The sequence below is a fragment of the Podarcis tiliguerta genome (assembly GCF_965153285.1).
Source record: "Podarcis tiliguerta genome assembly, chromosome: 17".
Classification (NCBI taxonomy): Eukaryota; Metazoa; Chordata; class Lepidosauria; order Squamata; family Lacertidae; genus Podarcis; species Podarcis tiliguerta.
This window is the reverse complement of record NC_139550.1, coordinates 24482631-24508619: the sequence shown is the minus strand read 5'-3', so window position 1 is coordinate 24508619 and position 25989 is coordinate 24482631. Positions and strand designations below refer to the sequence as shown.

Genomic DNA, 25989 nt, shown 5'->3' with positions numbered 1-25989 from the left:
CCCTGCTCCTGCCAACCTAGCAGTTCAAAAGCACGTCAAAATGCAAGTAGATAAATAGGTACCACTCCAGCGGGAAGGTAAACGGCGTTTTCGTGCGCTGCTCTGGTTCGCCAGAAGCGGCTTAGTCATGCTGGCCACATGACCCGGAAGCTGTACGCTGGCTCCCTCAGCCAGTAAAGAGAGATGAGCGCCACAACCCCAGAGTCGGCCACGACTGGACCTAATGGTCAGGGGTCCCTTTACCTTTTTGTTTGGACAACACAATACGCCAAATCTCGACTTAGCTGCTGGGGACTAACAAAGCAGCTACAATCTCCTCCCTGTGAGCCCATAGGTTCACACTAAACCATGGTCTGGCTTAGTGTTAATACTGAAGGCATCTTAAGTATCTTCCTCATATGGATGGATTTGGAATCCATTTTTTTAATGGGTGAAAAACAGCAAAGAGTCTCATTATAACTTTACACCACCGAAACATGTCATTAGTGGCACTCATGTACCAGAAACAGTAGCATTCTCACTGTTGAACAGGCTGGACTCAGGCTTCCACAATCGCAGCAATGAAGCTTCTGAGGCCCTGCACATTTAATTTTAACGCAGAAGGAAAAACCATCACCAGCTCCTGTTTCGTGCTGCAGGGGGCGAAGTGTGGGTGAACGGCATGGCCCAGTTGCATATGAATGTTTGACTCTGTTGCAAACCACTCCATGGCTTATGAAAAGGGTGCTGTGGCGGAAGGAGGAAACTGGGTTTGAGATGAACTCCTAAGCACAATTCCCTGTGCTCATTTTGCTGGAGGGGGCAGAGCTTCTGTTCCTTTCCTGAGCGCATGAATAGGCAGAAACTGCCTATTATTTTCTTCCGTGGGCATAAATTCCTTAATTTTTAAAGAGGGGGCAATATACTGCTGCCCATTTTGGGTCAAAGAAACTGTGGACTTTGGGCTTTAAAAACTCAGCTGTGCCCCTGAGCAACGCCAAAATACCCCCACCCCCCACCTTACAATGGGCGCACGGAGGCAGGGCTGGATTTAGGTTTGACGAGGCCCTAAGCTACTGAAGGTAATGGGGCCCTTTAGATGCCCAGCTGTCCTTTATCAACAACAAATTGCCACTGCTTTTTGGTGTTGAAAATATGCTATATGGTCATTTATGGACCTCATAGGTATTTAAAGCCATTTGCACATGTAGAATGTAGGCACCCTATATACAGAAATTAGCAAACCAGTGATATTTTAGGGAGCAGGCTAGCAGGCGGGGCCCATGACTTACACAAAACACTGTTGCTGTAGGTAGGTTTTATTTTATTTGTTTTTTATCTTATATTTTGGAAATGTATATCCAGGTTTTTTCCCCTTTAAATTTTTTTGGGGCCCCCCAAGAGAGTGGGGCCTTAAGCTATAGCTTGTTCAACTTATACAGTGGTACCTCAAGTTACAAACGCCTCAGGTTACATATGCTTCAGGTTACAAGCTCCGCTAACCTGGAAGAGTTACCTCGAGTTGAGAACTTTGCCCCAGGATGAGAACGGAAATCGTGTTCCGGCGGCGCAGCAGCAGCAAGAGGCCCCATTAGCGAAAGTGCGCCTCTAGTTAAGAACAGTTTCAGGCTAAGAACGGACCTCCGGAACGAATTAAGTTCATAACTAGAGGTACCACTGTACATAAAACCGGCACTGCCTATGGCACCCTCTTGGCTCAGCACCCAGTGCAGGTGGAATCTGTCGTGCTCTCCTAAATCCACCTCTGGGTCAAAGCGTTTCCTCTACTCAAGTGGGTTCAGGATACCTCCCCACCTGGAAACCCAAATTCACACCGAAATGCCTGAACGTGCTCTCCATCAGGTGTTCTCCTGAGCACTGCAAAACCCAAGTCTTGCACAGAGGCGAAAGTAGCATCTTCATTTGGATGCTGAAAGGCGGGTCCTACCTTGACAGCTTCGCTTAGAGTTTGGTTTTTGTCTGCTTCTTCACAGGAATGCACTTCCAGTTTATACTGCAGCTCCTGAAGCTGTTGTGCCTGCTCGTTCAAAAGCATTTGCGCCTGCTGCTCCCGTAGTAATGCATTATTTAGTTCTTCACATGCACTTTCAAACCTCTCGCGGGTGATCAATTTCTGATAAAGGAAATAAATTGTGTCCTGTCATGAAACAGCGGCTTTGTTTTATACACTCGACTCTCAGCGTTCCCACTTGCCAATATGCAACATTCTAATGCAAAAGTTTGAAAAACACTCGATAGATCTTGTCTTAGTCGGGACCATTATGCAGTGCTAAATTGCCCTGCGATATTTATTCGCCAGATTCCCTTGGAAACCTGGTGCGGAAGTACAAGCGCAAGGGGAGCTTTTTTCCTGATCAAAAAGAGGTCAGAAAATTATTTCTGCGAAAGGAGATGATTTGAACAAAGGTACCTACATTGTTCCAAACATAACGCCTAAGCTCAGAGCCATACATACAGGCCAAGCCAAGACCAATGACTGCAATATGCGAAATGTTTTAGGGGGAAGAAAGCAATCCTGCTATTGTAGTTCAGCATCAGCAAGCCATCTTCCATAAATTCAGCCTAATCAAAGACTCCGGCTCTCATTTTGAATTCTTCTGCAGGAATATATCCCTCCATCTATCACCCAGATTGTAATTTTAGGGACTTGTTCTGAAAGAATGCTGTCCAGAGCAAACAGTGTTTAAAGCAAGGTATTAATATACTTGTGAAATCTTATTCTCGTGGTTGATGGGTCCATAAACACATAAGCTGCCATCTTTTCTTCCCACCGCCCTAAATCAAGTGTTTGCTGTCGGTTCTGTGTGAGACTTAAATGTGAAGTTAGTCGCTTTAATGTTTTCTAATGAAGTTAGCACATCATACCCAATGCAACTTGAAATTTCTCTTTTGCAGAGATTTGTCTGGTTTGTTCATATAAGATTGTATTGGAATCCTTAGTTTGTATATGTATGAAGGCAACTTTTTATTACACGTTCCTTTAGAGTATGATATGGGAAGTTCTTTGTTTTGAGTTTGAAACACCTTGCCTTATTTAACAGGACAAAATAAACTGTTCCAATAAAAAGAAAAGGAAAAGAAAATGAACCCATGCACTTTTGCCAATTTATATATTGCAAAAGACAACCTAATAAACCAAAACAGATAAAGGTGTAGATCCCGTTTTGTCTAATTAAAAACAACTACGGTTAAAGTTGGGACAAGATTCAAGATTTGAGGTCAAGTTACAGAAGAGTAATTCCCCATCTCCATCTACTGAGTGGGGGGGGGGGTTTCTACATATGTGCCAGATAAAAATTAATTGGTGGGGGGGGGGGGAGAATACCAAAAATCAGGTATATTAGAAATGAACACATGTAAAATAGTTTGAAGTAAAGCAACTACTATCTTGTATGTATTTTATTCTTCCTTGTTCTCCTTGTTGTTGTTTTTTAAAAAATGCACCACCTTCCTTTCTTTAAGAAATTACATTATTTCTCAAAGGGAAGAAAGATGGTCAAGGCAACTAACAAGCTGAATAACTCTTACAAACCACTGAGGAAGTGAAAAGACCACCAGGCCCCTGAAGGCTTTTTTCACCCGTTACAGAATTTTGGTGTGGGAGACACTCCAAATTAATGTTTAACCCGAGGTCAGGTTGCCACAGGTGACAACTGCACATGTGGAACTTTCACTACAAACACACCTTCTGGGAATCCCATGAATGGCTGCCATTTCCCACGGCTTCCCACAACAACCACACTCCCTACCCCCCCCCCCAAACCCTCAAGCATTGTGACTGTCGTACAACAGGGTTACTCTAATGTAGATCAGTACGTGCTGACTCTAACCCTGAAGTGTCTCGACACATAGGTATCTTATAAAATGTGAAACAGCACTTATTCCGTTGAGCGTTTCAACAGTTGGTAGCGACGTGGCTGATAAGGAAAGCAGAATGAATACACAGATCACTTTGCTTGAGTGATGCTAACATGCAATTTTAGCGTTCAGACTTCACTTCTCCAGCAGCACAAGCATAATATTTAAGGAACTGGAGGCGGGGAGGAGGGAATTGGCTTTGTTGACAGATCAAACATCATTATTTACTCAACCTATTTTATCTTGCAACATAAGGAACTAATCATATGGAAAGAACCGCTTGTTTCTCCACTTTTAATATACCTGAATCACAGCAGGGAGACATTTACAAGACATGGTTTTTGTGTGAGCATGGGCAGAGTGGAAGGAAGGGGGGAGAGAGAGAGAATGCAAGAATAGATGGATTTTATTATTTGGTTTTCTAAGGAAGGCTGAGTGAAAACGGAGCAAAAGGAAACCTCTCCTTTAGATGAGGGTTATTCCCCCCCCCCCATCTAAATCAAATATACTTACAGATTGCTTAAATGCATTTAATTGCTCTTGCAGGCTCTGGGCTTTGTCAGCCTCGTTTCTCATCTCATTCAAATTCCGTTTGAATTCTGTGAGCTCTAAGCGGAGTGACCGCCGTTCCACTTCTGCTGTATGTAGCCTTTGTGTAAATTCAAATATTTGCCTCTGCAAGAATGCTATGCTTTTCTGGTAGTAAAAAGGGTGGGGGGGGGGGAAGAGAGAGGAAACAATATTGTTAGCTGCGCTGATTAGGCAATAAATCAATAGCATTTAAAGCATGGGGAAATTAAAATGAAGCATGTTTTCTGAATTCGCCCAGAAAAGTGAAACATTCTGAAAGCTACTATTGCATGCTCCTGAAGCAATATGTACAAACAGAGGATAGATTCCAAAACTCAAAACAAGGCAGAGGTCCGTGTTGAGGAAACATTTATCGTATTTTTGTATATATAGCACACGTACTTTTGTAGTAACACACAACCCAAGTATGCAATAAGTGATACTTAAAGCACTTTTACAATTAAAATCATGAACTGCTCTTAAAAGATTTGCTTTTAAAAAAAAGATTGTGCCTTGCCTTGAGTGCTAATGGCTAGAAATGAAGTTTTGTTTTTAAAAACAAGAGAGAAAAAGAGAGAGAGAGAGAGAGAATATCAAAGCTAGATACGGTTTGAAAAAATACACTCCCTTTCTTGTAATTTTCCAATTTTACTTTTAAGGCAGAACACTCTGATGGTACACAAACTAAGTGTTGCGGGGCAGAGAATAAAAACCCACAGCCACCTGAAAGCAAATTCCCCGAGCATAGTAGCTGTTGTATGCTAATTGCTTTCATACAAACCGTAGCAGGGGCTCTATCATTGATGCCTGCTTTAAGAGCCTGAGCGTTTATTTTATGGAGCCCGCGAGCCAATCTCTGAACCAAGGTGTCTTTCTCGATGTAGGTAATGCTCTGGCGGCCGTCTGCTACGGCAAACTCCATCATGATGAAAAGTTTGTCCATGAGTTTCGAAAAAGAATTCCTCGCCGCACTGATAAGCAAATGTCCGGAAAGCCACGAATTCAGATCTTGAGAAGGGAAAGAAGCAAAGTCCATTAAACAAGTGGGTTTGGGCTTGCCTCCCACTGAGTACATATAAATTATGGAAGTGCTTCGTATAGGAAACAGTGAAACACAATACAGAACTCCATACCCCCAATATGGAAATAACCAAAGGTTCCAGTTTCATGCAACTTAGAGACTGAATCCTATGGAACACAGAGGTGCTTACTTCTGAGGAAACCTGCTGATCATTCTGAGTAATTCCAGACCCACCAAATGTCCCTATTTTCCAGCGACAGTCCCAGATTTACAGAAACCATGCCGGTTTCTGATTTGATCCCAGAACGTCCTGCTTTTCCTTAGGATGTCCCTATTTTCATCAGAAAAATATTGGAGGGTATGGAGATATGCGACCCCTCCAAGCCAAGGAGATAAGTAACGATGCAACCTTTAGAAGACATCTGAAGGCAGCCCAGTACAGTGGTACCTCGGTTGTCGAATGTAATCCGTTCCGGAAGACAGTTCTGACTTCCAAAACATTTGACAACCGAGGCGCAAAGGGTGGTCGGCAAAGTCAATAGGAAAAATAGAAAACCACACAGTGGAAGCTGTTTGACTTCTGGGGCGTGTTTGAAAATGGAAGCAATTACTCCTGGGTTTTCGGCGTTCGGGTTCCGAATAGTTTAGCTTCCGAGATGCTTGAAAACCGGAGTACCACTATACAGTGGTACCTCAGGTTACATACGCTTAAGGTTACAGACTCCGCTAACCCAGAAATAGTGCTTCAGGTTAAGAACTCTGCTTCAGAATACGAACAGAAATCGTGCTCCGGCGGCGAGGCGGCAGCAGGAGGCCCCATTAGCTAAAGTGGTGCTTCAGGTTAAGAACAATTTCAGATTAAGAACAGGCCTCCGGAACAAATTAAGTACTTAACCCGAGGTACCACTGTATAGGGATTTTTTTTAAAATGTTTAATGTTTTATTATGTTTTTATATATGTTGGAAACTGCCCAGAGTGGCTGGGGAAACCCAGTCAGACGGACAGCATATATTATTATTATTATTGAATAGGATGTCCCTATTTTCATCGGCGAAATGTTGGAGGCTTTGCAGCACATGCTCTTTAGTGCATGATTGTTCAACAGAATCCCACTGTTTCTTGCAAAGGGTCTCCCCAAAAAACTTCTACATAAAATGCTGCGTAGACCGACCAACCCCAAAATACTCCAAGAAGAGTAGTAGTCTATTGTCTACATAGGTACTTGTTTGATTCCGTGTTGGGGCATGGCTCACTGTAACTCTTTAGGTAAAAATTATGTTGGCTAACGCCAATCTGCAACAGGGCAATTATGGTGGATGAAAGAGAATCTCTCCAATTCCACGTTTGCACACAACAAACAATTCTCTTAACTTCTGGTGAAAATGTACGTCCATATGAACGGACAGACTTTGCCACAGGAGAAATAATGGCTTTGCTAATGAGAATTGGTCTTTTGCTCTCTTCTAATAGTGCATCTTTTTCTCCGTCTTCCTTGCATTAATCCACAGGTTGCAATATATGACACTCCAGACCTGTTGGATAAGCAGACTAATAACCGCTTATAAATATCAGTGAATGTGTTACAGATTCAAAAGTAGAAGGTAAGTCGCTGAAGCAAATTTATAACTGTTTTCCTTTCTTTCTTGACAGCTTAGATGTCTAAATCATTTGCTGCTTAAAACTACTGAGGCTTGGTACCTTAATGCCACACTATTTATATTCCAAGACAAGAGAATATAATTTACCTTATTCCAAGGCAATTAAAATTTTACAACTACAATTACTTATTTCCCCAATGGATTTTGGTAATCATCCTTCTCATATAATGGGCCTAAGGCCCCAGCACACCCAACATGTTCTGCTTACTGCTAGATTCGTCAGGTCTGTAATTAATAATTGTGTTTAATGTTGATAAATAAAATTGTCAGTGCTCCTACTACTAATTGGTATTCCAGATAACGGTTAATAGGTTTATTTATGCCTTAATAAAAGTCTTGTAATTTAGTTTTCCCTCTGCAAGTCAGGTCTTAATCTGTCATTACTTGTCTTACGATACTATCAGGGTAAGATGACAACCATGGCAGAGCTTATTTACATTCAGGAGAATACCAGATCTCCTGTTGCTGCAGAGAATTAAAATATTTGTTCTGAAGTTTAAAGCAGAAAGCCTATCGAGGCACATTTTTAAAGCAAGCCATCTTTTTTTCTCCCCCTTGCTTGTGAGAACAAAAACAAAGGATTTCAGGCAAAATAGAATAGGAGTACTACTCCAAAAATATTATTTTCATCTGCAACCAAAGGATCACTTGAACTAATATGAAGTAGGATACAACTGGAATCAAAGTACTTTATGTGAAACAATAAGACCATCATCGGTTTCTCTGTATCAACATTGCACCTGGAATATAATCTGTTCAGATTTCAAGTTGCCTGGGCACGGTTCCAAATAACTATATCCCCTCCAGGATATAATCCCCACTGGGATTTTTTTATTTAGGAAAAAAAAATCATTTTGATAACGAGAGCTCACATGGCATATTACACTGAAAGTCCCCTTGGTTTCAGAAACATGCTTGCTGGGGCAGGATAGAGGGGCTGTTCTTTGAGCAGTGCAAATTAAACCCCCTTGGGCATGTAAAAATAGTTTTGTGGGGCTCTTAGCCATGATGTGGAATCAAAGGTTTGGGGTGCGTAGAGGCTCGTGAAACCAGACTATGGTTTTAATTTTGTTTCCATTTAATTTTTCTCGGCCAGAGTTGTAGTTTGAATTATCAAGTGCCATTGGTATAAAAACATTTGATAGACTGCATTGTAAGGCAAAGGACGCCTGGACGGTTAACTCCAGTGGAATTTGACTATGGGGTGCAGTGTTCATCTCCCTTTTAGGCTCAGGGAGCTGGCGTTTGTCCACAGACAGCTTTCTAGGTCATGTGGCCAGCAGGACTAAACGGCTTCTGGTGCAACAGGACACTGTGACGGAAGCCAGAGCGCACGGAAAAGCCATTTACCTTCCTGCCACAGCAGTACCTATTTATCTACTTGCACTGGTGTGCTTTCAAACTGCTAGGTTGGCTGGAGCTGGGACAGAGCAACAGGAGCTCACCCTGTCGCAGGGATTCGAACTGCTGACCTTCCGATCAGCAAGCCCAAGAGGCTCAGTGGTTTAGACCACAGCACCACTCACGTCCCTACAGAATGCATTGTATTCTATCTCTATTGTTTAAAATTAGAAGTCTAAACTTTATATATAACATAACATTCGGGCTAATGCTATACCAGTCTTCTTTCCCCCACCCCCCAGGATTGCCAGAGAGATTTTAAAAGAAAATAAAAATATTTCCAGGATGGGAAAGCACACAGTTTCTAAAAGCAAAGCATCACCTCTGGTTAATTTTTAATGAATAATGGTTCTGACTAAAACAAAGAAATGTGCGGGGATAGAATCATTCACGGCTTTGAAAGGTGAAACGAGAATACAATTCAATTCCACACGGTACTGTATTCTGCTGTATCTATAACCAGAGGGAAAAGAATATATACACTCTGAGTACCTGGCCACAGACTATCAAGGAATTACAGTAAAAGCACTAAATAATTTATGCGGTGATGAGCATGTGAGAATTGTCCTGCACAAACACAGTTACAGTGCAAAGAGCAAGCAAGTCTTTATTAAACAAATGAAGCAAAAACCAATGAAAAGTGACAAAGATTACTCCAGTGACAATAGGAAGGATGTCTGGTGTTTTGTTTTTTCCTTTGCTTTTTAGCAAAACAGAACAAGGAGGAAGGACTGGAGTCTTTACTAATGTTTGTGTGTCCAAAAGTTCAAAAACTCAGCTTAATCTCCAAGTGATCACAATACGTTCAAATAAATCTTAGACGCTCGTTTCCTCTAAGCGTCACTGTTATAACTGGTTAAATGTCGACACTCATGTAAAAATGAATTCTAAGCCTTGGGTCCAAAGAGATACTTTGGGTGCAGCCGTGGGACTAGATAGACCCAATAGGATTTTTATTTTTTGTTGGACTACCAAGCCATATTAAACTGATTGGAAGTCAAAAGATGTGGTCAAGTACAGTTGGTTGCTGTTTAAGAAAGCTAAACCCCAAAGCTCCCTTGAGTTCATGGAACAATTGTATTGTTCCTTGAATCAGGGTGCATGCTGCAATTGTTACCTGAAGATGTTTAGTATTTTCCCATGGTTTGTGGCATGTGGCTCGGGAGATGTGCCACACCAGCTTCGTGGAAACGCAACCCCTGGATGAGAACCACAAGCAATGGCGTAGGTGTTTTCAATCTCATGGTCAACACCAGAGTGCAGAAGTATCCACATACCAAGGATGGTTGAGATGCTGAGGCAACCAATTAACAATTTCTGCCTTGTTCCTGAGTGTCAGGATCTGAAATCCTTGACAGCATATAGCTAAGGCCATGTTCAGCCACCTTATACCTTAATTCGTTCTGGAGGTCCGTTCTTAACCTGAGGTACCATTTTAGCTAATGGGGCTTCCCGCCACTGTGCAATTTCTGTTCTCATCCTGAAGCAAAGTTCTTAACCTGAGGTACTATTTCTGGGATCTTCCTGCAGCTAATGGGAAGCCGGCCAGTGTCGCGGAAGGCAGTCCCCGCTCTGCTCCGTGCCAGTTTAGCACGAGCGGGCGGCAGGGATCCATGGGCCGGTTAAATGACCCCCCTCTCTGCCTGGTTCCCTGTAACCTCACTTCTCGTAGTGAGAGAACCGCCAGAAGGCCCTCGGAGCTGGACCTCAGTGTCTGGGCTGGACGATGGGGGTGGAGACGCTCCTTCAGGTATACAGGGCCAAGGCCGTTTAGGGCTTTACAGGTCAGCACCAACACTTTGAATTGTGCCCGGAAACGTACAATGGCAGGACTGGTTCTACAGTATCACCCCACCAGACTAGATGCTACAGTTTCCCGCTTATAATTAGCAGGAAAATTGTACCATTGGCCCCGAACATACTGTTTGAAGATCCAAGATACCTGGGATATGATCAGCAGAAAAAACGGAAGACGTTACCTGTCTTGTTAACCACTTCTTGTAGCTCAACCATTGAACTGAGGACAGCGGCAAGCAGACTAGGACTGGTAAGCCAATTGAGCGCTTGAAGAGAACGGATGTGTTCCTTTTGTTGCTCTGCATTACAAAAAAGTGAAAACAATCCAATGGTATCCCGTAGTATTAGACTAAAACACATTTGGGGTGAGGGAGATTGCTAAAACAATCACTTGGATTTGGAGGCTACTTGCAAAAACCACACATTTACTCAAAGATGTTTGTAACATGTTTTAGCTGCTTATACGTGGGCAAAAGGGTTCAACCCAACTCCTCCCAGCACCATGATCCAAATAATGCCTCCAAGCTGTTCAATAAAAATAAGATATACAGGGTCGAAAACGTCCCACTGTCTAGTCGCCACGACTACCCCAATATTGCAGATGTGGAACTGAAGTTGAAAGAACAGTGGTTCAAGACCATCTAGGGAGCTCACAGCTCAGGAGACATTTAACCCAGAGACTTTCTAGTCCGTAGCTCACACTCTTTAGCAACCAGGGGAAGGGCTATAACTTAGAAATAGAGCACATGATGGTGGGCTGGGAAAACACAATGACTACATTATTACATGAGCACTGTTCCACAGCATTTGATATTTTCATTTACATACATTCAATCAAAATAAGATGGGTTTATGAAGCAATTCTATATCCTCCCACCACGCTGACGAAGAATTCTACGAAACAGTAGTCAATATTCGGAATCACTGTTCCGGACATCATATTTGCTGAATACACAAAGCTTCACAGCTTGTCTTTCATCGTACAAAGTCTGGTACCTTGCTTCATTTAAAGATTTTCAGAGACTTTGAGATTAAAGATTTCAATTTTTGACTTGTTATGGTTTGAAGGAATTCTGTAAAAGATTGTCTGTTGCATATCATCGTGTTGCCTGGACATTGCTGATGTCAGATAGACAGGGCTGAGCAAGATGGACCAGAGGCCTTACCTGGGATAAGAAACTTCCTGTGCTCTTATGCTATGCTCCTGCTACACTAACTCTTAAAAATCTGCAAACGTTCCAATTATTAATCTCATGGCAGTTCAATTCAGATATGCCAAACCATAGATTACAACTGAAAAAGCCTTCCCTGTGGTTACCATAAAACACCTTCTGTGATTTCATTGGTACAGTGCTCTGTAAGGTAAAGGTACCCCTGCCCGTACGGGCCAGTCTTGACAGACACTAGGGTTGTGCGCTCATCTCACTCTATAGGCGCTGTCCGCAGACACTTCCGGGTCACGTGGCCAGCGTGACAAGCTGCATCTGGCGAGCCAGCACAGCACACAGAACGCCGTTTACCTTCCCGCTGGCAAGCGGTCCCTATTTATCTACTTGCACCCGGGGGTGTTTTCGAACTGCTAGGTTGCTCTGTAGGACAACACAAAAGCCCAATCTCCTAACCATGGTTAAGACATGTGCCACAGGCTTGCACGCCCCCATCTCGTGCTTTAAGTCCTTCGCGGATTGTTTTAACCATGGAGAAGCAATGGCCATGGCTAAAACTAGTCAGCAGAGCTCACAGAACAAGAGTATGAACCGGGTTTACAAACCCTGGATTTGAAGGGATCTCGTTTGTGTTAACCATGGCTGGCCCTGGTGCAGGTGTCATGCTATGCCATACTACGGAACAAGAAACCATGGAATGGAGACCTGAATCAGGCATAGGCAACCTCGGCCCTCCAGATGTTTTGAGACTACAATTCCCATCATCACTGGCCACTGGTTCTGTTAGCTAGGGATCATGGGAGTTGTAGTCCCAAAACATCTGGAGGGCCAAGTTTGCCTATGCCTGACCTGAATCCACATGGAAAGCGTACTCTGCATTTCCTAAACACAATCAGGTCCACAATGGGTCACAGTCTATTCAGATTCAGTTTACCATCATTTCAGATGGGTGTGTGTGTGTTTCCTGTGTATTTAACACCGTCTCTGGGGGTTTGGGGCTCTTTTAATTAACACGCTAAATTTGGTCTAACAGCTTAAACATAATTTCCCCCCTCAAATTATAAAGCCTATGCCCCCCATTGCCTTGGCATAATATAATTGTTATTTAAGTACTGAAAGTGCAGTTTGACACCAAACATATAAATCACCGGCTGATTATCTTACTTGACAGGTTCTGCACATCCTTGGAGTCTCCTGCACAGACTAAGATTCCTATGCCTTCTCTGAAGCTGTCCACCCAGGAGAAAAGAGAGCTGCAAGACTGGCCCAACAGCTGAAGCCTCTTGGCTGCCAGCACGGCAATGACGCCCTTGCGGAAGAGGTGGATCATGCTGCCGCCATGTTTTTGCTTCTTCACCTGGCCGTCGCTCGGCTTCCTTTCCTCGGCCTCGGACAAAACGTTGGCCAGAGTCCGGATCTCTTGCTTGAAAACGTCGCAGGTGTTGACTTGATCTTGGAGGAAGTCCCTTTGGGTCGATAAGGCACATGAGCGGCTGTAGAGCGCATACAAGGCTCCGGAAAGCAGCGCGCACGCCGCCAGAAGAGACATGTGCTCTTTTTGGTTTTGAGTCAACATGGTCTTAAAGTGCGAGTTCTCAAAGAGCAACTGCTCCTGCCTCTTTTCGGCGGCGGCAAACTTCTCTTTGGCTTTCTCTGCCATTTCTTGATATTTCTGCAAATATGGGAGGAGATATGGGTTTCAAGGAACGGAATCAACCGGCAGCCTCTTTATAAATCGGGAGAAATGGCAGAAGCAATGGGGCACACGGCAAACTCCAGAACATCAAAGCCCCAAAGCTTCATCGCTCTGTAACCAGCCCATTAAATCCAAGCTCTGGAAAGGCATGTTCAAAATTATGAGCTCGCTAAAGAGCCAATGAAAGTGAAGCTGCTTATTAAAAACAAACAAAACAAAACAAAACACCAAGCCCTAATCTCATATTCCAAACCTATAAAAGTCAAGATGCTCGTCAGTGGAAGAAGAGAAGCAGCGCTGTCCTTAAAACATAACACCAGCAACTGTTTAAAAGGGCTTTACAATAAATTTTATACAGTGGTACCTCGGGTTAAGTACTTAATTCGTTCCGGAGGTCCGTACTTAACCTGAAACTGTTCTTAATCTGAAGCACCACTTTAGCTAATGGGGCCTCCTGCTGCTGCCATGCCACCGGAGCACGATTTCTTAAAAGTTCTTAACCTGAAGCACTATTTCTGGGTTAGCGGAGTCTGTAACCTGAAGCGTATGTAACCTGAAGCGTATGTAACCCGAGGTACCACTGTATAGAAACTGGATAAATATTAATTTGGATTACTAGAAAGACTTTACAACAGCCATATTGCACTGTCTGAGTGACTAAAAGTTAACAGCTGAGCTTGGGAAAGAAATTTGGGAAAAGTTACATCCTGCAAAAAGGAAAAAACTACTCTGGAATGCATATGTTAAATATTTTGAATAACTGTTGCTACAAATAATTGTCAGATAAGGAGACAGGATTTCTTTTTATCTATTTTTCTATTCTTTTCCATTATCTCAGTTATTTTTTCTGCCCCCCCCCCTCTCTTTTTTACATCATTGTGTTCTGTAACAATCATGAGTATTCCATTTTGTATTTTCTTCCTCTTCGGTATTTTTCTTTTTTTGATATATTGCTTTTTATTACCTTTTTTATAAATGCCTTTGGATTTTAGTGCTAAAAATCTTCAGTAGGATTGTTTTAAAATATAAATAAATGTCACGCCAGCAACGATTCACAACATACTGCCAAGGTCAAAAAAAAATCCTGAGACCAATATCACGATATGGACTTGAAACCAGTTTTGGATTATCTATAGCACCCAGCCCTAACACACATTGTGATTCACGATATATTGCCAAGTCACAAAAAAACTATGAACCTGATATCGTGATACAGACTTCAAGCTGGTTTTGAACGATATAGCGCCCAGCCCTAAACTTGGCTACTTCCTATACTAATGCTGTGCTAGCCCTGCTCTTCAAAAAGAAGATCCAGCCGTCATGTCACCTGTTGGATCAACATCTCAACTTGTGCTTAGCAAAATGCAGGGGCACAGGAAGGGGGGAGATGGGGGCGGACTGCCCCGGAAGCCCACCACCCCAGGTGCCCTCACTGAGGGGGGTGACATTCGGCGCGCCAACCGCCCACGACTCCCAAGCCTACCCCGAACCGTCGGGGTAAAGGGGGGGAGCTGTGCCGCTTTGCCAGAAGCATTCCCCCCTTCCCCCTTCATTTTGACAGATTCGTGGAGGCTTGGGAGTCGTGGGTAGGCAGCACATCAAATGTCCGCCATGGGCGGCTTACTCCACCCCTGGCTGCAGGGCGCTCACACTGCCCTGGGCACCCAAGCAGCTATCCCGTGCCTGGGAGGGCACCCTCTGCGCCACACCCCCCCTTGGGAGCCCACCTGCCCTGGGCAGTGCAGCCAAATGCTCCGCCACTGGCCAAATGTATACCATTTATGTACCTGCCTTACCTTGTAACCTGCCCCTTGCCCAGGTACTGATCTGCATTATGCATTAAAGCCTTTGACAGCAGCCGGACTAGGAGTTTGACTTCTTTGCATGGCGCTAAGAGCCAGGGCAAGTGTCGACTTCCGCTTCCAACTTAACATAGCAACTACCGTATTTTATCCGTCCATAAGTTGCCCCCATGTATAAGACCACCCCACCCCCCATTTGGGGGGACTCAATTTTAAGAAAATGAGGGGAGATGGCCCAAAGTTGTTGAGCCTCTCCCCCCACGCAGCTGCGAGCAGGAAACACCCCCCAGAACGCTCCCCGCTCGCTGTGGCATCGGGGGGAGTCGCGCTCCTGCTAACCGGCTGGCTGGCAATGCATCACTTCTCTCCCCCCCCCCCCATGCTACTATCCGTATATTGGACGACCCCAGTTTTTTGACATGATTTTTGAGTCAAAAAACTTTGTCCAATACACAGAAAAATATGCTAATGCAGGCCAATAGTGGAGTAATCCTTAACCATCTTATCTATGAGCAAGAGTAAAGTCAATGGCTTAAAGAACAATTATGCTAGGGTTTTGGTGTTTGTTTTTTAAAGAAAAGAACAGGACACATGGCTGGGTTAAGTTAGTTTAGCAAAGGAGAATAGTAAACTAGGGAAAACCTGGAGAGACAGAAATAGATAGGCAGCAGCTGGAAAGGGGAAAGTAAAGGTGATCTTTTAATTACTTTGCAATCAACCCCCTACTTATATATTCACAGATTAATTATGTCTCGGGCAGAATTGTATTTTCAAGAGAACGCTCTTTGTATTATTTGATCAATCACTTATTGCTTTATTCTTCAAATACATAATACCTGCTATTCCAATGAATGCTCAAAAACTTAATTCGGACAAGTACATAAATTAATGACTGAATAATAAGCATTGTGAGATTAAAGTCACAGTAATACTTTGTGATATGCATACAGAGAGAGAGAGAGAGCGTGCAACACCTCTAACTCGTTCAATCCATGAAAGTGAGCATGGATGTAGATGCCTATTGCAAAGTTTCAACATAATCAAAAGCTTTGTATGCAGTATTTGCATAAGTTAAATTCATTCATGGCCCTGAATGCCAATTCACTAGACAGGCTAACAGTTTGCCTTTCTATTGAATCGGCATCCTGGTCTATTAATACATTTATCTACTTTATCTAAGCTACGCTGGCAGAATGGAAAATGAATATTTTACAGTCTCAGGAAATTACGCATCGTCAACAAGCCTAGCCAATGGGATGTCCTCTAGATATTGCTGAACTACAACTCCCATCATTCCTGACCCTTGGCCACAATGCTAGTTGAGGCTGATGGGAGCTACATTCCAATACCCTGCATTTTTAAACATTATTCGCAATTACAAAAATGTGAGTGGAAGTGAAAATTCGCATAATTCAAGCTCACAGAAAGGAAGCATTATTACAATAGTTAATTAACCAATGAACACTTAAAACAGGTAGCTCTTCTGAATGACCATTTCCTTGCTTCCATTTTGGCAACCCTATCAACCGAATTGTCAAAAGAGAATTGCAGAGAAAGCTCTCCATGGAGATCTTAAGGCGGTTAAGCCTTTCTTGACTTGTAATAGGCAGGCTTCACTTGTGCAATGGAACTTTCACCTCCTCTCCTCTGCAACTGCCGTCACCCCTGCACACCCTCAAAATCTGCTCCAGAGAGTTAAAGGACCCTCCAGATCAGATTTAGAGGGTGCAAAGGGAGAGGAGAAGAAAGGGAGGTGCCACTGCGTTAAAGGTACTCTCTGTGCACAGTGCTGGATACAACCCACAGGGCGTGTGGCTAATTCTTCCCCCATTTAAGAAGCCATGGCTGTTGCGGGAACTAAATCTGGGCAGATGTCCGCAACCCTGTCCACAACACTCACATTAATTTGGACCCCACTTTTACATGAGATTGGCATTGGAATCACTTAAGGTTCCACAAGCAATTGATGTAGATTAAACCCAAGCACATCTGCTTGCTTTAAAGCAACTCATCCATACAAAACAACCGACACAATCTTCATAGTGACGTGTACTTTGACTGCAGTTCTCAGTTGCTGTGTCAACGCAATCTCTGTTCAAGAAAGCTTGCTTGTGTCTTTTGGAAGAAAATACCATGCGCTTTGTAAAAGGGAGAGGGAGAAGGAACACTGAAGGCGGCCAGTTGCTAAAAAGGAACACATCTTCCAAAATAAGTGAAAAATGTGATGGGGACTGCATAAATAACCAACAGCCAGAGCTTAAAAAGGTGTCAATTCATGGGGAAAGAGTATACCAAACACCCCAATCTCTGGCTATATACACATACATGAATAATGTATGCAAAATGTTATACAGAACCGATATTAGTATTTCCCGTTAGGCAAAAATGGAAGGGCTAATTACATTAATTAATCCCTACAATCCTGGAAACGCACTTAACAAAATACTTCAAAATGAAACCTGAACATCAGCCCAGAAACTACAGAATTATTAGAAACTGATTTTTGCTTCTAGAAGTAGCAAAAAAGTAACCAGAATTTGGGGAGTGCGGTGGGGGAGGAGGAAGCAAATGCAAACAACTCGCGGATCTTGGCCCTCAGAGATGAAACGTCCAGAATTTAAGAAGGCAAATATAAACTCATACAGAGTCAAAAAGGAAAGCTCAGCGGACATCTGTTACTAAAAACAAGTAGGCTCAGTATCACTCTACCTATCTATCTATCTATCTATCTATCTAAAAGTACAGTCATACCTCGGGTTACAGATGCTTCAGGTTGCGTTTTTTCAGGTTGCGGACCGCCGAAACCTGGAAGTACCTAAACGGGTTACTTCCGGGTTTCGGTGGTTTGCGCATGCGCAGAAGCACCAAATCGCAACCCGCGCATGCGCAGGTTGCGGACGCTGCGGGTTGTGAATGTGCATCGCGCACAGATCACATTCACAACCCGAGCATCCACTGTACAGCAATCTTCCTTCCTTTGCCATATAAATGCAGACGCACAGGCTGCGTTTCCCCCCCCTTCAGCAGCTTGTAATTGTTTTGTGCCCAAACCTACGTTGCTTCTAATATTTCCTCAGAACCTTAAAAGTACAATTTCTTGAAAGGAACAGCGAGATTCTGTGCCTTGAAAGACTGGCAGCCCGACTTCATGGAGAGGAGCAGCTTTGAGAGGTGGCTCCCTGGGTTACGGCACTCTGCGGACTTCAAGAACCCTTTAAAAAAATTAGTCACTCCCCTGGAGAGTACAACTCTATTTTATCCTGTTTCTTGCTGGGTCTTTATCCTTTATGTTGGCAAGAAGACAAGACTGCAAACTGGAGACTTAATGACACCTGGGCTTCAAAGGACTTCACTTTATTTCAACTATTTTATTTTCCTCTCTTACAACCCTCACTTTGATTCCACTGAACACATGATAGTCTTCAACTAATTCACCTCTTCTGATAACAGTCCTGCTCCTTCATAAAGCAAGTCAATTCTTCAAAGGGAGGGGCATCCCTTGCCCTAGAGAATCCCCCAACCCTTCTATTTGACGAGTCTCGTCCCCCCCCCATAGATCTATTCACTATTGCATTATTTGTTTTTATGTGAATATCTTTTTGCCTGTGTACCAGTGCTTCTGATTATATCCACAAAACCAGATAGTTGTTTGTAAAGGAGGTGGCCTATCGATGTTGTTGGACTACAACTCCCATCATTCCTGACCTTTGGGCACTCTGGCTGGAAATGATGGGAGCTGGAGTCCCAGCAGGTTGTAGAGGGAGATAAGTTCCCAAGCCTTGCGTAATAATAATAATAATAATAATAATAATTTATTTATTTATTTATACCCCGCCCATCTGGCTGGGTTTCCCCAGCCACTCTGGGCGGCTTTCAACAGAATATTAAAATAGAACAATCTATTAAACATTAAAAGCTTCCCTAAACAGGGCTGCCTTCAGATGTCTTCTAAAAGACTGGTAGTTGTTTTTCTCTTTGATATCTGGTGAGAGGGCACTCCACAGGGCAGGTGCCACTACCAAGAAGGCCCTCTGCCTGGTTCCCTGTAACTTGGCTTCTCACAGGGAGGAAACCACCAGAAGGCCCTCGGAGCCGGACCTCAGTGTCCGGGGTGAATGATGGGGGTAGAGACGCTCCTTCAGATATACTGGACCGAGGCTATTTAGGGCTTTAAAGGCCAGCACCAACACTTTGAATTGTGCTCGGAAACATACTGGGAGCCAGTATATTATAGCAATGCTTAATATTTATATAGCACCTACATGCTCAATTCAGCTCAAGTAAATAATCTCTATCATCTATCAAACAACCCTGAAACGTTGATAGGCTATTATTATTCCTGGAAGATAAGTCAAGACTCCGCAGGGCGCGTGGTGCTGAGTTGTGCCCAACATTGGGGGAAGAGCTGCACATGACGTCACAGACATCATGCATGACTGTCACATGGGTAAAGGCCAGCCATGTGACATTTGTGCTCCAGGCCGTGCTGGTCGGCCCAGGGTGACATCCTGCCAAGGTCGCAGGATGTCAGGGCAACATCCCACCATGCCTCCACTTCCTCCTCAAGATTGGGGGGGGGGCTGAGCCCCATCTCTGTGGACATTGGGGGGCTGTAGAGGCCTCAGCCCCATAGCGTTGGCAAGCTTGACTCTGGGAATTCACAGCCAAGGTGAGATTTGAACTGGACGGCAGAAGTTCCCTGATCTTTGTCTTAACCGCTATGCTACAGTAATGGTTTTATTAAGACACTGTTTTGTGTTTACTGGGTGGTGATATTCCTACACATCCCTATACAGAATCCGAAAGGGTGCTAGACTACAACAAAGTCATTGCCTTCCGATGTTCCAAAACTGCATGACTTCAGAACTGAGGTGAGGAAAATGAATGTTTGAGTGTTTCCCTAATCTAAAATTCAGCATAAATGTTAAAAAATGATGCATCAGGAGTAGGCTAGGTTAGAGTGCTTGCTAATGTGCTGGGTGGTTTTTGACAGCTGGGGACATAAAATATGTCCCAATTGTAGAACAGCGCAAGGAAGGCTATGCCACAATCTCTTTCTGAAAGTTGTTTGGTTCTGAGCATTTCTCAGGGTATTTCAAAGCTGTTGCCTTGCAGCAACGTTTACTCTTTCTTCGCAGTGGGGAAAGCACTGCACAACTCTGCGTCCTCTCAGGATAACCTTTAAACCAGAGCAATCCTATTTTCGTGAGGCTAAGGGGCTAGAGCATAGGAGCATGGGATCAGGCAGCCACAGGTTCTTAACCTGAGGATATGTTAAGAGGGGGTGGGGGCTGTCGCTCATGAAAGAGGGTGCGAATGAGGGAATGGACTAAATGGATCTAGAAAACCAGTTTCCTCCAAGAGCGCCTGGATCGGGTTTGTGACCACCCACCCACTCAAGAACTATGCCCAAGAATGGGAGAAGAAGGATATTCTACAAGCTAGAACATGTGCAGAGGAGGGAAACCAACCTGAGATCTACAGAGATAGAGCAGAATACAAATTGAAGAAGAAGAAGAAGAAGAAGAAGAAGAAGAAGATCAAGATCTGGAAACCAAATGAGGAATGACTGAGGGAGCTGCATATGCTTAGCCTGGAAAAGAGGAGACAGATGAGATGCGACCGCCATGTCTATTCAAATTGTTAGAATTCCTGCTCCATGATTGCAGTCATGGGATTTTGGTCTATCACATGACAGTGTATGTTTTGACTCCACAGAGTGGGAAGTGATGGAGACAGGATGTTTGTGTTACTGTGTTCCGTGAAGTGGGACTATTGTCCTTTGTTCTTTTTCTCTCTGCTGTCTGATGCTAGAGAGAGAGGGAGCCATGTTGCAATGCTCCGTGTATGTTTATATGTAAATAAAGTAGATTAGCCAAAATGCTGAGTTGCTGAGGTCTGTTAACGCATGATGCGCAAACTCTGCGGATCCCTAAGTGTGCCAATGTCTGTTGGCATCGGTCATTGTGATGTTCGGGCTGAAGAAGGCTTATGAAGCTCCCGAACGATCGACCGGGAGGGAGGGAACATGCCAGTCGGGCATGTGTCTCTGCCAGGGTCCTACTCGAGTGTAGGCTGAACTCCTGACACAAATATCTAAAGGGAAGACAGAGAAGCTTGTTTTCTCCTGCTTTTGATTGTAGGACATGAACTAATGGATTCAAGTTACATGGAAGGATATTCCGACTAAACATTGGAAAGAAGATGGGAAGAGCTATTTGACAGTGGAACTCCCTTGGGAGGTGGTGGACTCTTTCCTTGGTGGTTTCTAAGCAGAGGTTGGATTGCCATCTGTCAGGGATGCTTTAGCTGAGATTTGCATTGTAGGCCTGGATAAGCACACAAATGTAAATACTTTGCATATATGCTTCTTTAGCTATATGTTCTACAAGTCAACACTTTTGAATATTTTAACAAGTGTTTGGATATTGTTCTAATTTCAAGGAAAGAACTGGTATTTGGGCTTCCTAGCTGCAATTGAGCTTCTCTGACAACAAAGCATTAAGTGAATATTAATTATATGGAAGATTTACAAATTAACTCTTGCAGTATCATGGTGGCTACTTCTTTACACCTTAGGGCAGAGGACAACAAAAGCCACAGTCAATGGCCTTTGAGTGTTCATAAACTCAGAAAATATAGTCCAACAGCTAGTGGCATCCTTGGGGTGCCATCACCTTTAGCTAGGATAAATAGCTTATGCCAAGACTACTTTATCTTGCTACCTCGCTCACAAGAGTGCAGACTGTTTCTATGTGTTTAACCACCTTTTGTTACGGCAACTAGCCTATGAACCGATGCCTGATACACAGTTCAGCATAAAGTGAATTTCAATAAGTTTAATTCTACCGCACCGTAGGAAGAGCAATCACCAAGAGGCGAAAGCATCTGGTGCTCCGCGTAATAACACAAAGAAGCCAATGTTTTCACTCTGCAGGTAACTTTCGCATGGTAACTAAATGGGAAATACAACTGCAGGATCCAATTAAACAATGCAAGTTCTGGAATGCCTTCACACAAATTCATACACTTCCTAAAGAAAGTAGAAGTTAATAGTACCAAAAAGAGAGAGAAAGAAAATCGTTTCTTTAAGCACACAGATATTCCCAAGCAATTTAAAATTGGTTTGGAACTCAAACCACTGAAATAATATACTAAATATTTAAAGAATACTTTTAGAAGTTTATGGTTTCCTGGCAGAAATATTGTACCTGTGCCCTTGCATGAACTTCCCCGAGGAGCCCAGAATATTGCTGTTCCAATTCCTTCTTCTGCTTCAGCCAACAGCTTTCCTGAGCTTTCATCTGTTCCGTTACTTTGCTGAAAGTGTCTTCCTGGGTCTGCTGAAGCTCCCTCATCGTATCAGACTTGTTCTTACAAACATACTCAAGGTGAGATATCTGCATGGTTATAAGCATGAAAGAAAATCTTTGTTTAGCATTCTTTATGGGTATATTCCCAGCCCTAACTTAAACCAGGGCACTTGGAAAAGTATTCAACATCGTGGGCCGAACCCCACAACCCGGGGGGAAATCAAGAGCTCTTTGGTAACAGTGAAAAGCCAACTACATCCAGATTTCTGACTCACATTGCACAAATGAAAATTCCGATAATAAACTAGTACACAGGCTTCACTATCGGTTTATCTTCCAAAAGTCTCAGCATAAAGACCCACACTAGTGAAAGAAACAAGCCAGGAGCTCAGGGGTGTAGTGGGGACGACGACAGGGGGGCCCGGATACATGGCGGGTTTTTTAAACATATTTTTTATTAAAGATTTATTGGTTTACAAAAGGGGGGAAGAGGTGGAGGGGGCCATGGTGAGTGGGGTGGAGTTGGGTGGTGATGTTTCTATTTTACTTAATGTATGTGTGCGGTTTTGTGTCAGCATCGCTTGTACGCTCTTGACTATTTGCTTGTGTTCCTTTGGTGGTGAGAGAAGTTGGGGTTGGCCTAGGGCAGCGGTTCTCAACCTGTGGGTCCCCAGATGTTGTTGAACTACAACTCCCATCACCCCTAGCTAGCAAGGCCAGAGCTCAGGGATGATGGGAGTTGTAGTCCAACAACATCTGAGGACCCACAGGTTGAGAACCACTGGCCTAGGGCATGGGTAGGCAAACTAAGGCCCAGGGGCTGGATCTGGCCCAATCGCCTTCTCAATCAGGCTCGTGGATGGTCCACGAATCAGTGTGTTTTTACTGAGTAGAATGTTTCCTTTTATTTAAAATGCATCTCTGGGTTATTTGTGGGGCCTGCCTAGTGTTTTTACATGAGTAGAATGTGTGCTTTTATTTAAAATAATCTCTGGGTTATTTGTGGGGCATAGGAATTTGTTCATCCCCCCCCTCAAAAAAAATATAGTCCGGCCCCCCACAAGGTCTGAAGGACAGTGGACCGGCCTCCTGCTGAAAATGTTTGCTGATCCCTGGCCTAGGGTGTGGTTCGTTGTATTTGATTGGCTGTAGTGAACTTTGTTTTCATGTGTGAGTTGGGTGGGTGGGTGTTTTTGAATCAGATTAGCCACATTGATTTGTATGCTGTTGGTGGATTCTTGTCCTTGTCTTGTTGGGCTGTGTATGTGATAAAGGGGAGCCGTACCAGAGTGAAGGCGTCTTCTTCCATTTGTCCCCGTATCAGTTTCAGTTTATTGGTTAAAGGTAAAGGTAAAGGGACCCCTGAACATTAGGTCCAGTCGTGGCCGACTTTGGGGTTGCGACGCTCATCTCGCTTTATTGGCCGAGGCAGCCGGTGTACAGCTTCTGGTTCATGTGGCCAGCATGACTAAGCCACTTCTGGCGAACCAGAGCAACGCACGGAAACGTCGTTTACCTTCCCGCTAGAGCGGTACATATTTATCTACTTGCACTTTGACGTGCTTTTGAACCGCTGACCTTCTGATCAGCAAGTCCTAGGCTCTGTGGTTTAACCAACAGCACCACCAGCGTCCAGTTTATTGGTTAGTTTTTCTAATAAAACTTTTCCCCATACTATTTGGTACCATTGGTCCATGATTACTCCTGACAGGTCTCTCTAGTGTCTGGCTATGGTGTTTCTGACGAAACGATTTTGAGAGGGCACAAACCAGGCGTCCCCATGCAGGGATCCCAGTCCTCCCCAGCCTGCCATCAGGGGTCTCTGAATGGGTGCCCTGCTGTGAGCACACCAGGGCCCATGTTGGTTGGCCAGGCTCCCCCCCCCCCGCCTGAGCAGGTGGTGCAGCACAGCCCTGTGAACCCTCTGTGCCCCGTGCCCACCCAGTGGTGTGGGTGGCAAAGGGTGAGCTGGCGCGGGCTGTGTGTTCATCCTCTTGTGTTCTGCCCTGCAGGTACGCCCTGGGCACCAGCAAAAGACGCAACACCACTATAGTAGGGTCTAGAGCAGGCATAGGCAAACTCTGGCCCTCTAGATGTTTGGGACTACAATTCCCATCATCCCCAGCTAACAGGACCAGTGGTCAGGGATGGTGGGAATTGTAGCCACAAACATCTGGAGGGTCGGAGTTTGCCTATGTCTGCTCTAGAGATCCCGTCCATCAGTCTTCAGGCGGGTTTGGCAGCTAATCTCTCCCTGCACTGAGTTCTTTACTCACTCGCCACCTTTCCTGTTGCAAATCAGTAACAGGGCCCAAATGATGGATTGGGCAGATTCTTGTGCTGTGATTAGGCACTGAAGAAAGCAAACTGCCTTGTAAAGCAGCATGCTAGGTGAAGTGATTTTCCTGTTGAATTAATTAAACCGTGAATATAGACATATTAAAAACTCATCTGATGGGGAAAGAGTTACATATTTGCTATACCCAATGGATAAGCATATGCACAATTTTAGAGAGTAGTAATAGTAATAATAATAATAATAATAATAATAATTTATTAGTACCCCACCCGGCTTTTAACATATACAGTTGCTCTATTTCTCAAAACAACAACTCCTGAAAACAGATTAAGTTCTGTCATTATTGTTTGATGGTTCAGGTGATTCACTCCTGTCAGAATTTCAAAGATTTAAAAGCGGTTGTGTGTCGGGTGTTAAGGAAATGTGCTTAAATTGGCATGCCTCTAGGTTTGTTTTAATGCAGATACCATATTTTTCGCCCCATAGGACGCACTGGCCCATAGGACGCACCTATGGTTTTTTTTGGGGGGGGGGAATAAAGAAAAAAAAAATTCCCCCAGGCGTGGGACTGGGGCGGGGGACACCCGAGCTTCCCCCGACCCCAGCCCCCAAAACAGGCAGCTCTCCGCAAGCCTTGGGAGACCAGCGCGACTTCCTGCCGGGCTCCCACGCTTGCGGATATCTGCCTGAAGCCCAAACCAGGTCGGGGAACAGCGGGATGGCAGCGCTCCACCTCCCTGCTGTTCCCCGAGCTTGTGGAGCTGGCGGTGGGGAGAAGCGCGCTTCTCCCTGCCACCAGTCTTCAAACCAGATCGCGGGACAGCGGGAAGGTGCGCTGTGCCTCCCCGCTGTCCCCGGAGCTTGTGCGGCGCTGTGCAGTGCGCCCCGTGCTTTGGGCTGCAGGCTGCTGCCCGCAAGCCTTGCGAGCCCGCAGGAACTCCCACCGGGCTTGCAAGGCTTGCGGATAGCTTCCTGAAGCCTAGAGAGCGAGAGGGGTCGGTGCGCACCGACCCCTCTCGCTCTCCAGGCTTCAGCGAAAGCCTGCATTCGCCCTATAGGACGCACACACATTTCCCCTTCATTTTTGGAGGGGAAAAAGTGCGTCCTATAGGGCGAAAAATACTGTAACCTAGACAGCAAGGCCAAACGTATTCGTTTTATGCAACTGTAGATGAGAATATTTATTACAGAAAAAGTAGTTTGGGAAGCAGCACTCCCTAGTTAACTAAAGTTAATCCAGCCTCATGATTAACCGATAATGAGGTTACCTTTTGGTTTGTTTCAAAACTAGGCTTAATAAAAACAAGAAGAGGATTTGGGAGTGTTGAACTTCTCTGTGCTGCTTGGGTGAGAAACTGAACCAGCTCCATCTTACAAAATGATGGCAATGCCTTCCTTTTTGGCTAT

At 44.3% G+C, this 25989-nt stretch overlaps 1 protein-coding gene across 4 annotated transcripts in view; it reads right to left on the bottom strand.

Annotated features, from left to right (window-relative positions):
* Positions 1-25989, bottom strand: part of CCDC171 (coiled-coil domain containing 171) — a 202615-nt gene that overhangs the window by 102975 nt on the left and 73651 nt on the right. For all 4 annotated transcript variants that reach the window (XM_083419470.1, XM_083419472.1, XM_083419471.1 and 1 more), the window contains 6 exons: positions 22182-22370; positions 12637-13144; positions 10489-10605; positions 5210-5436; positions 4372-4554; positions 1928-2113 (listed from right to left, as the gene is read on the bottom strand). In XM_083419470.1, the coding sequence (XP_083275596.1) occupies positions 1928-2113; positions 4372-4554; positions 5210-5436; positions 10489-10605; positions 12637-13144; positions 22182-22370 (1410 nt within the window). The remainder of the gene's footprint in view (positions 1-1927; positions 2114-4371; positions 4555-5209; positions 5437-10488; positions 10606-12636; positions 13145-22181; positions 22371-25989) is intronic.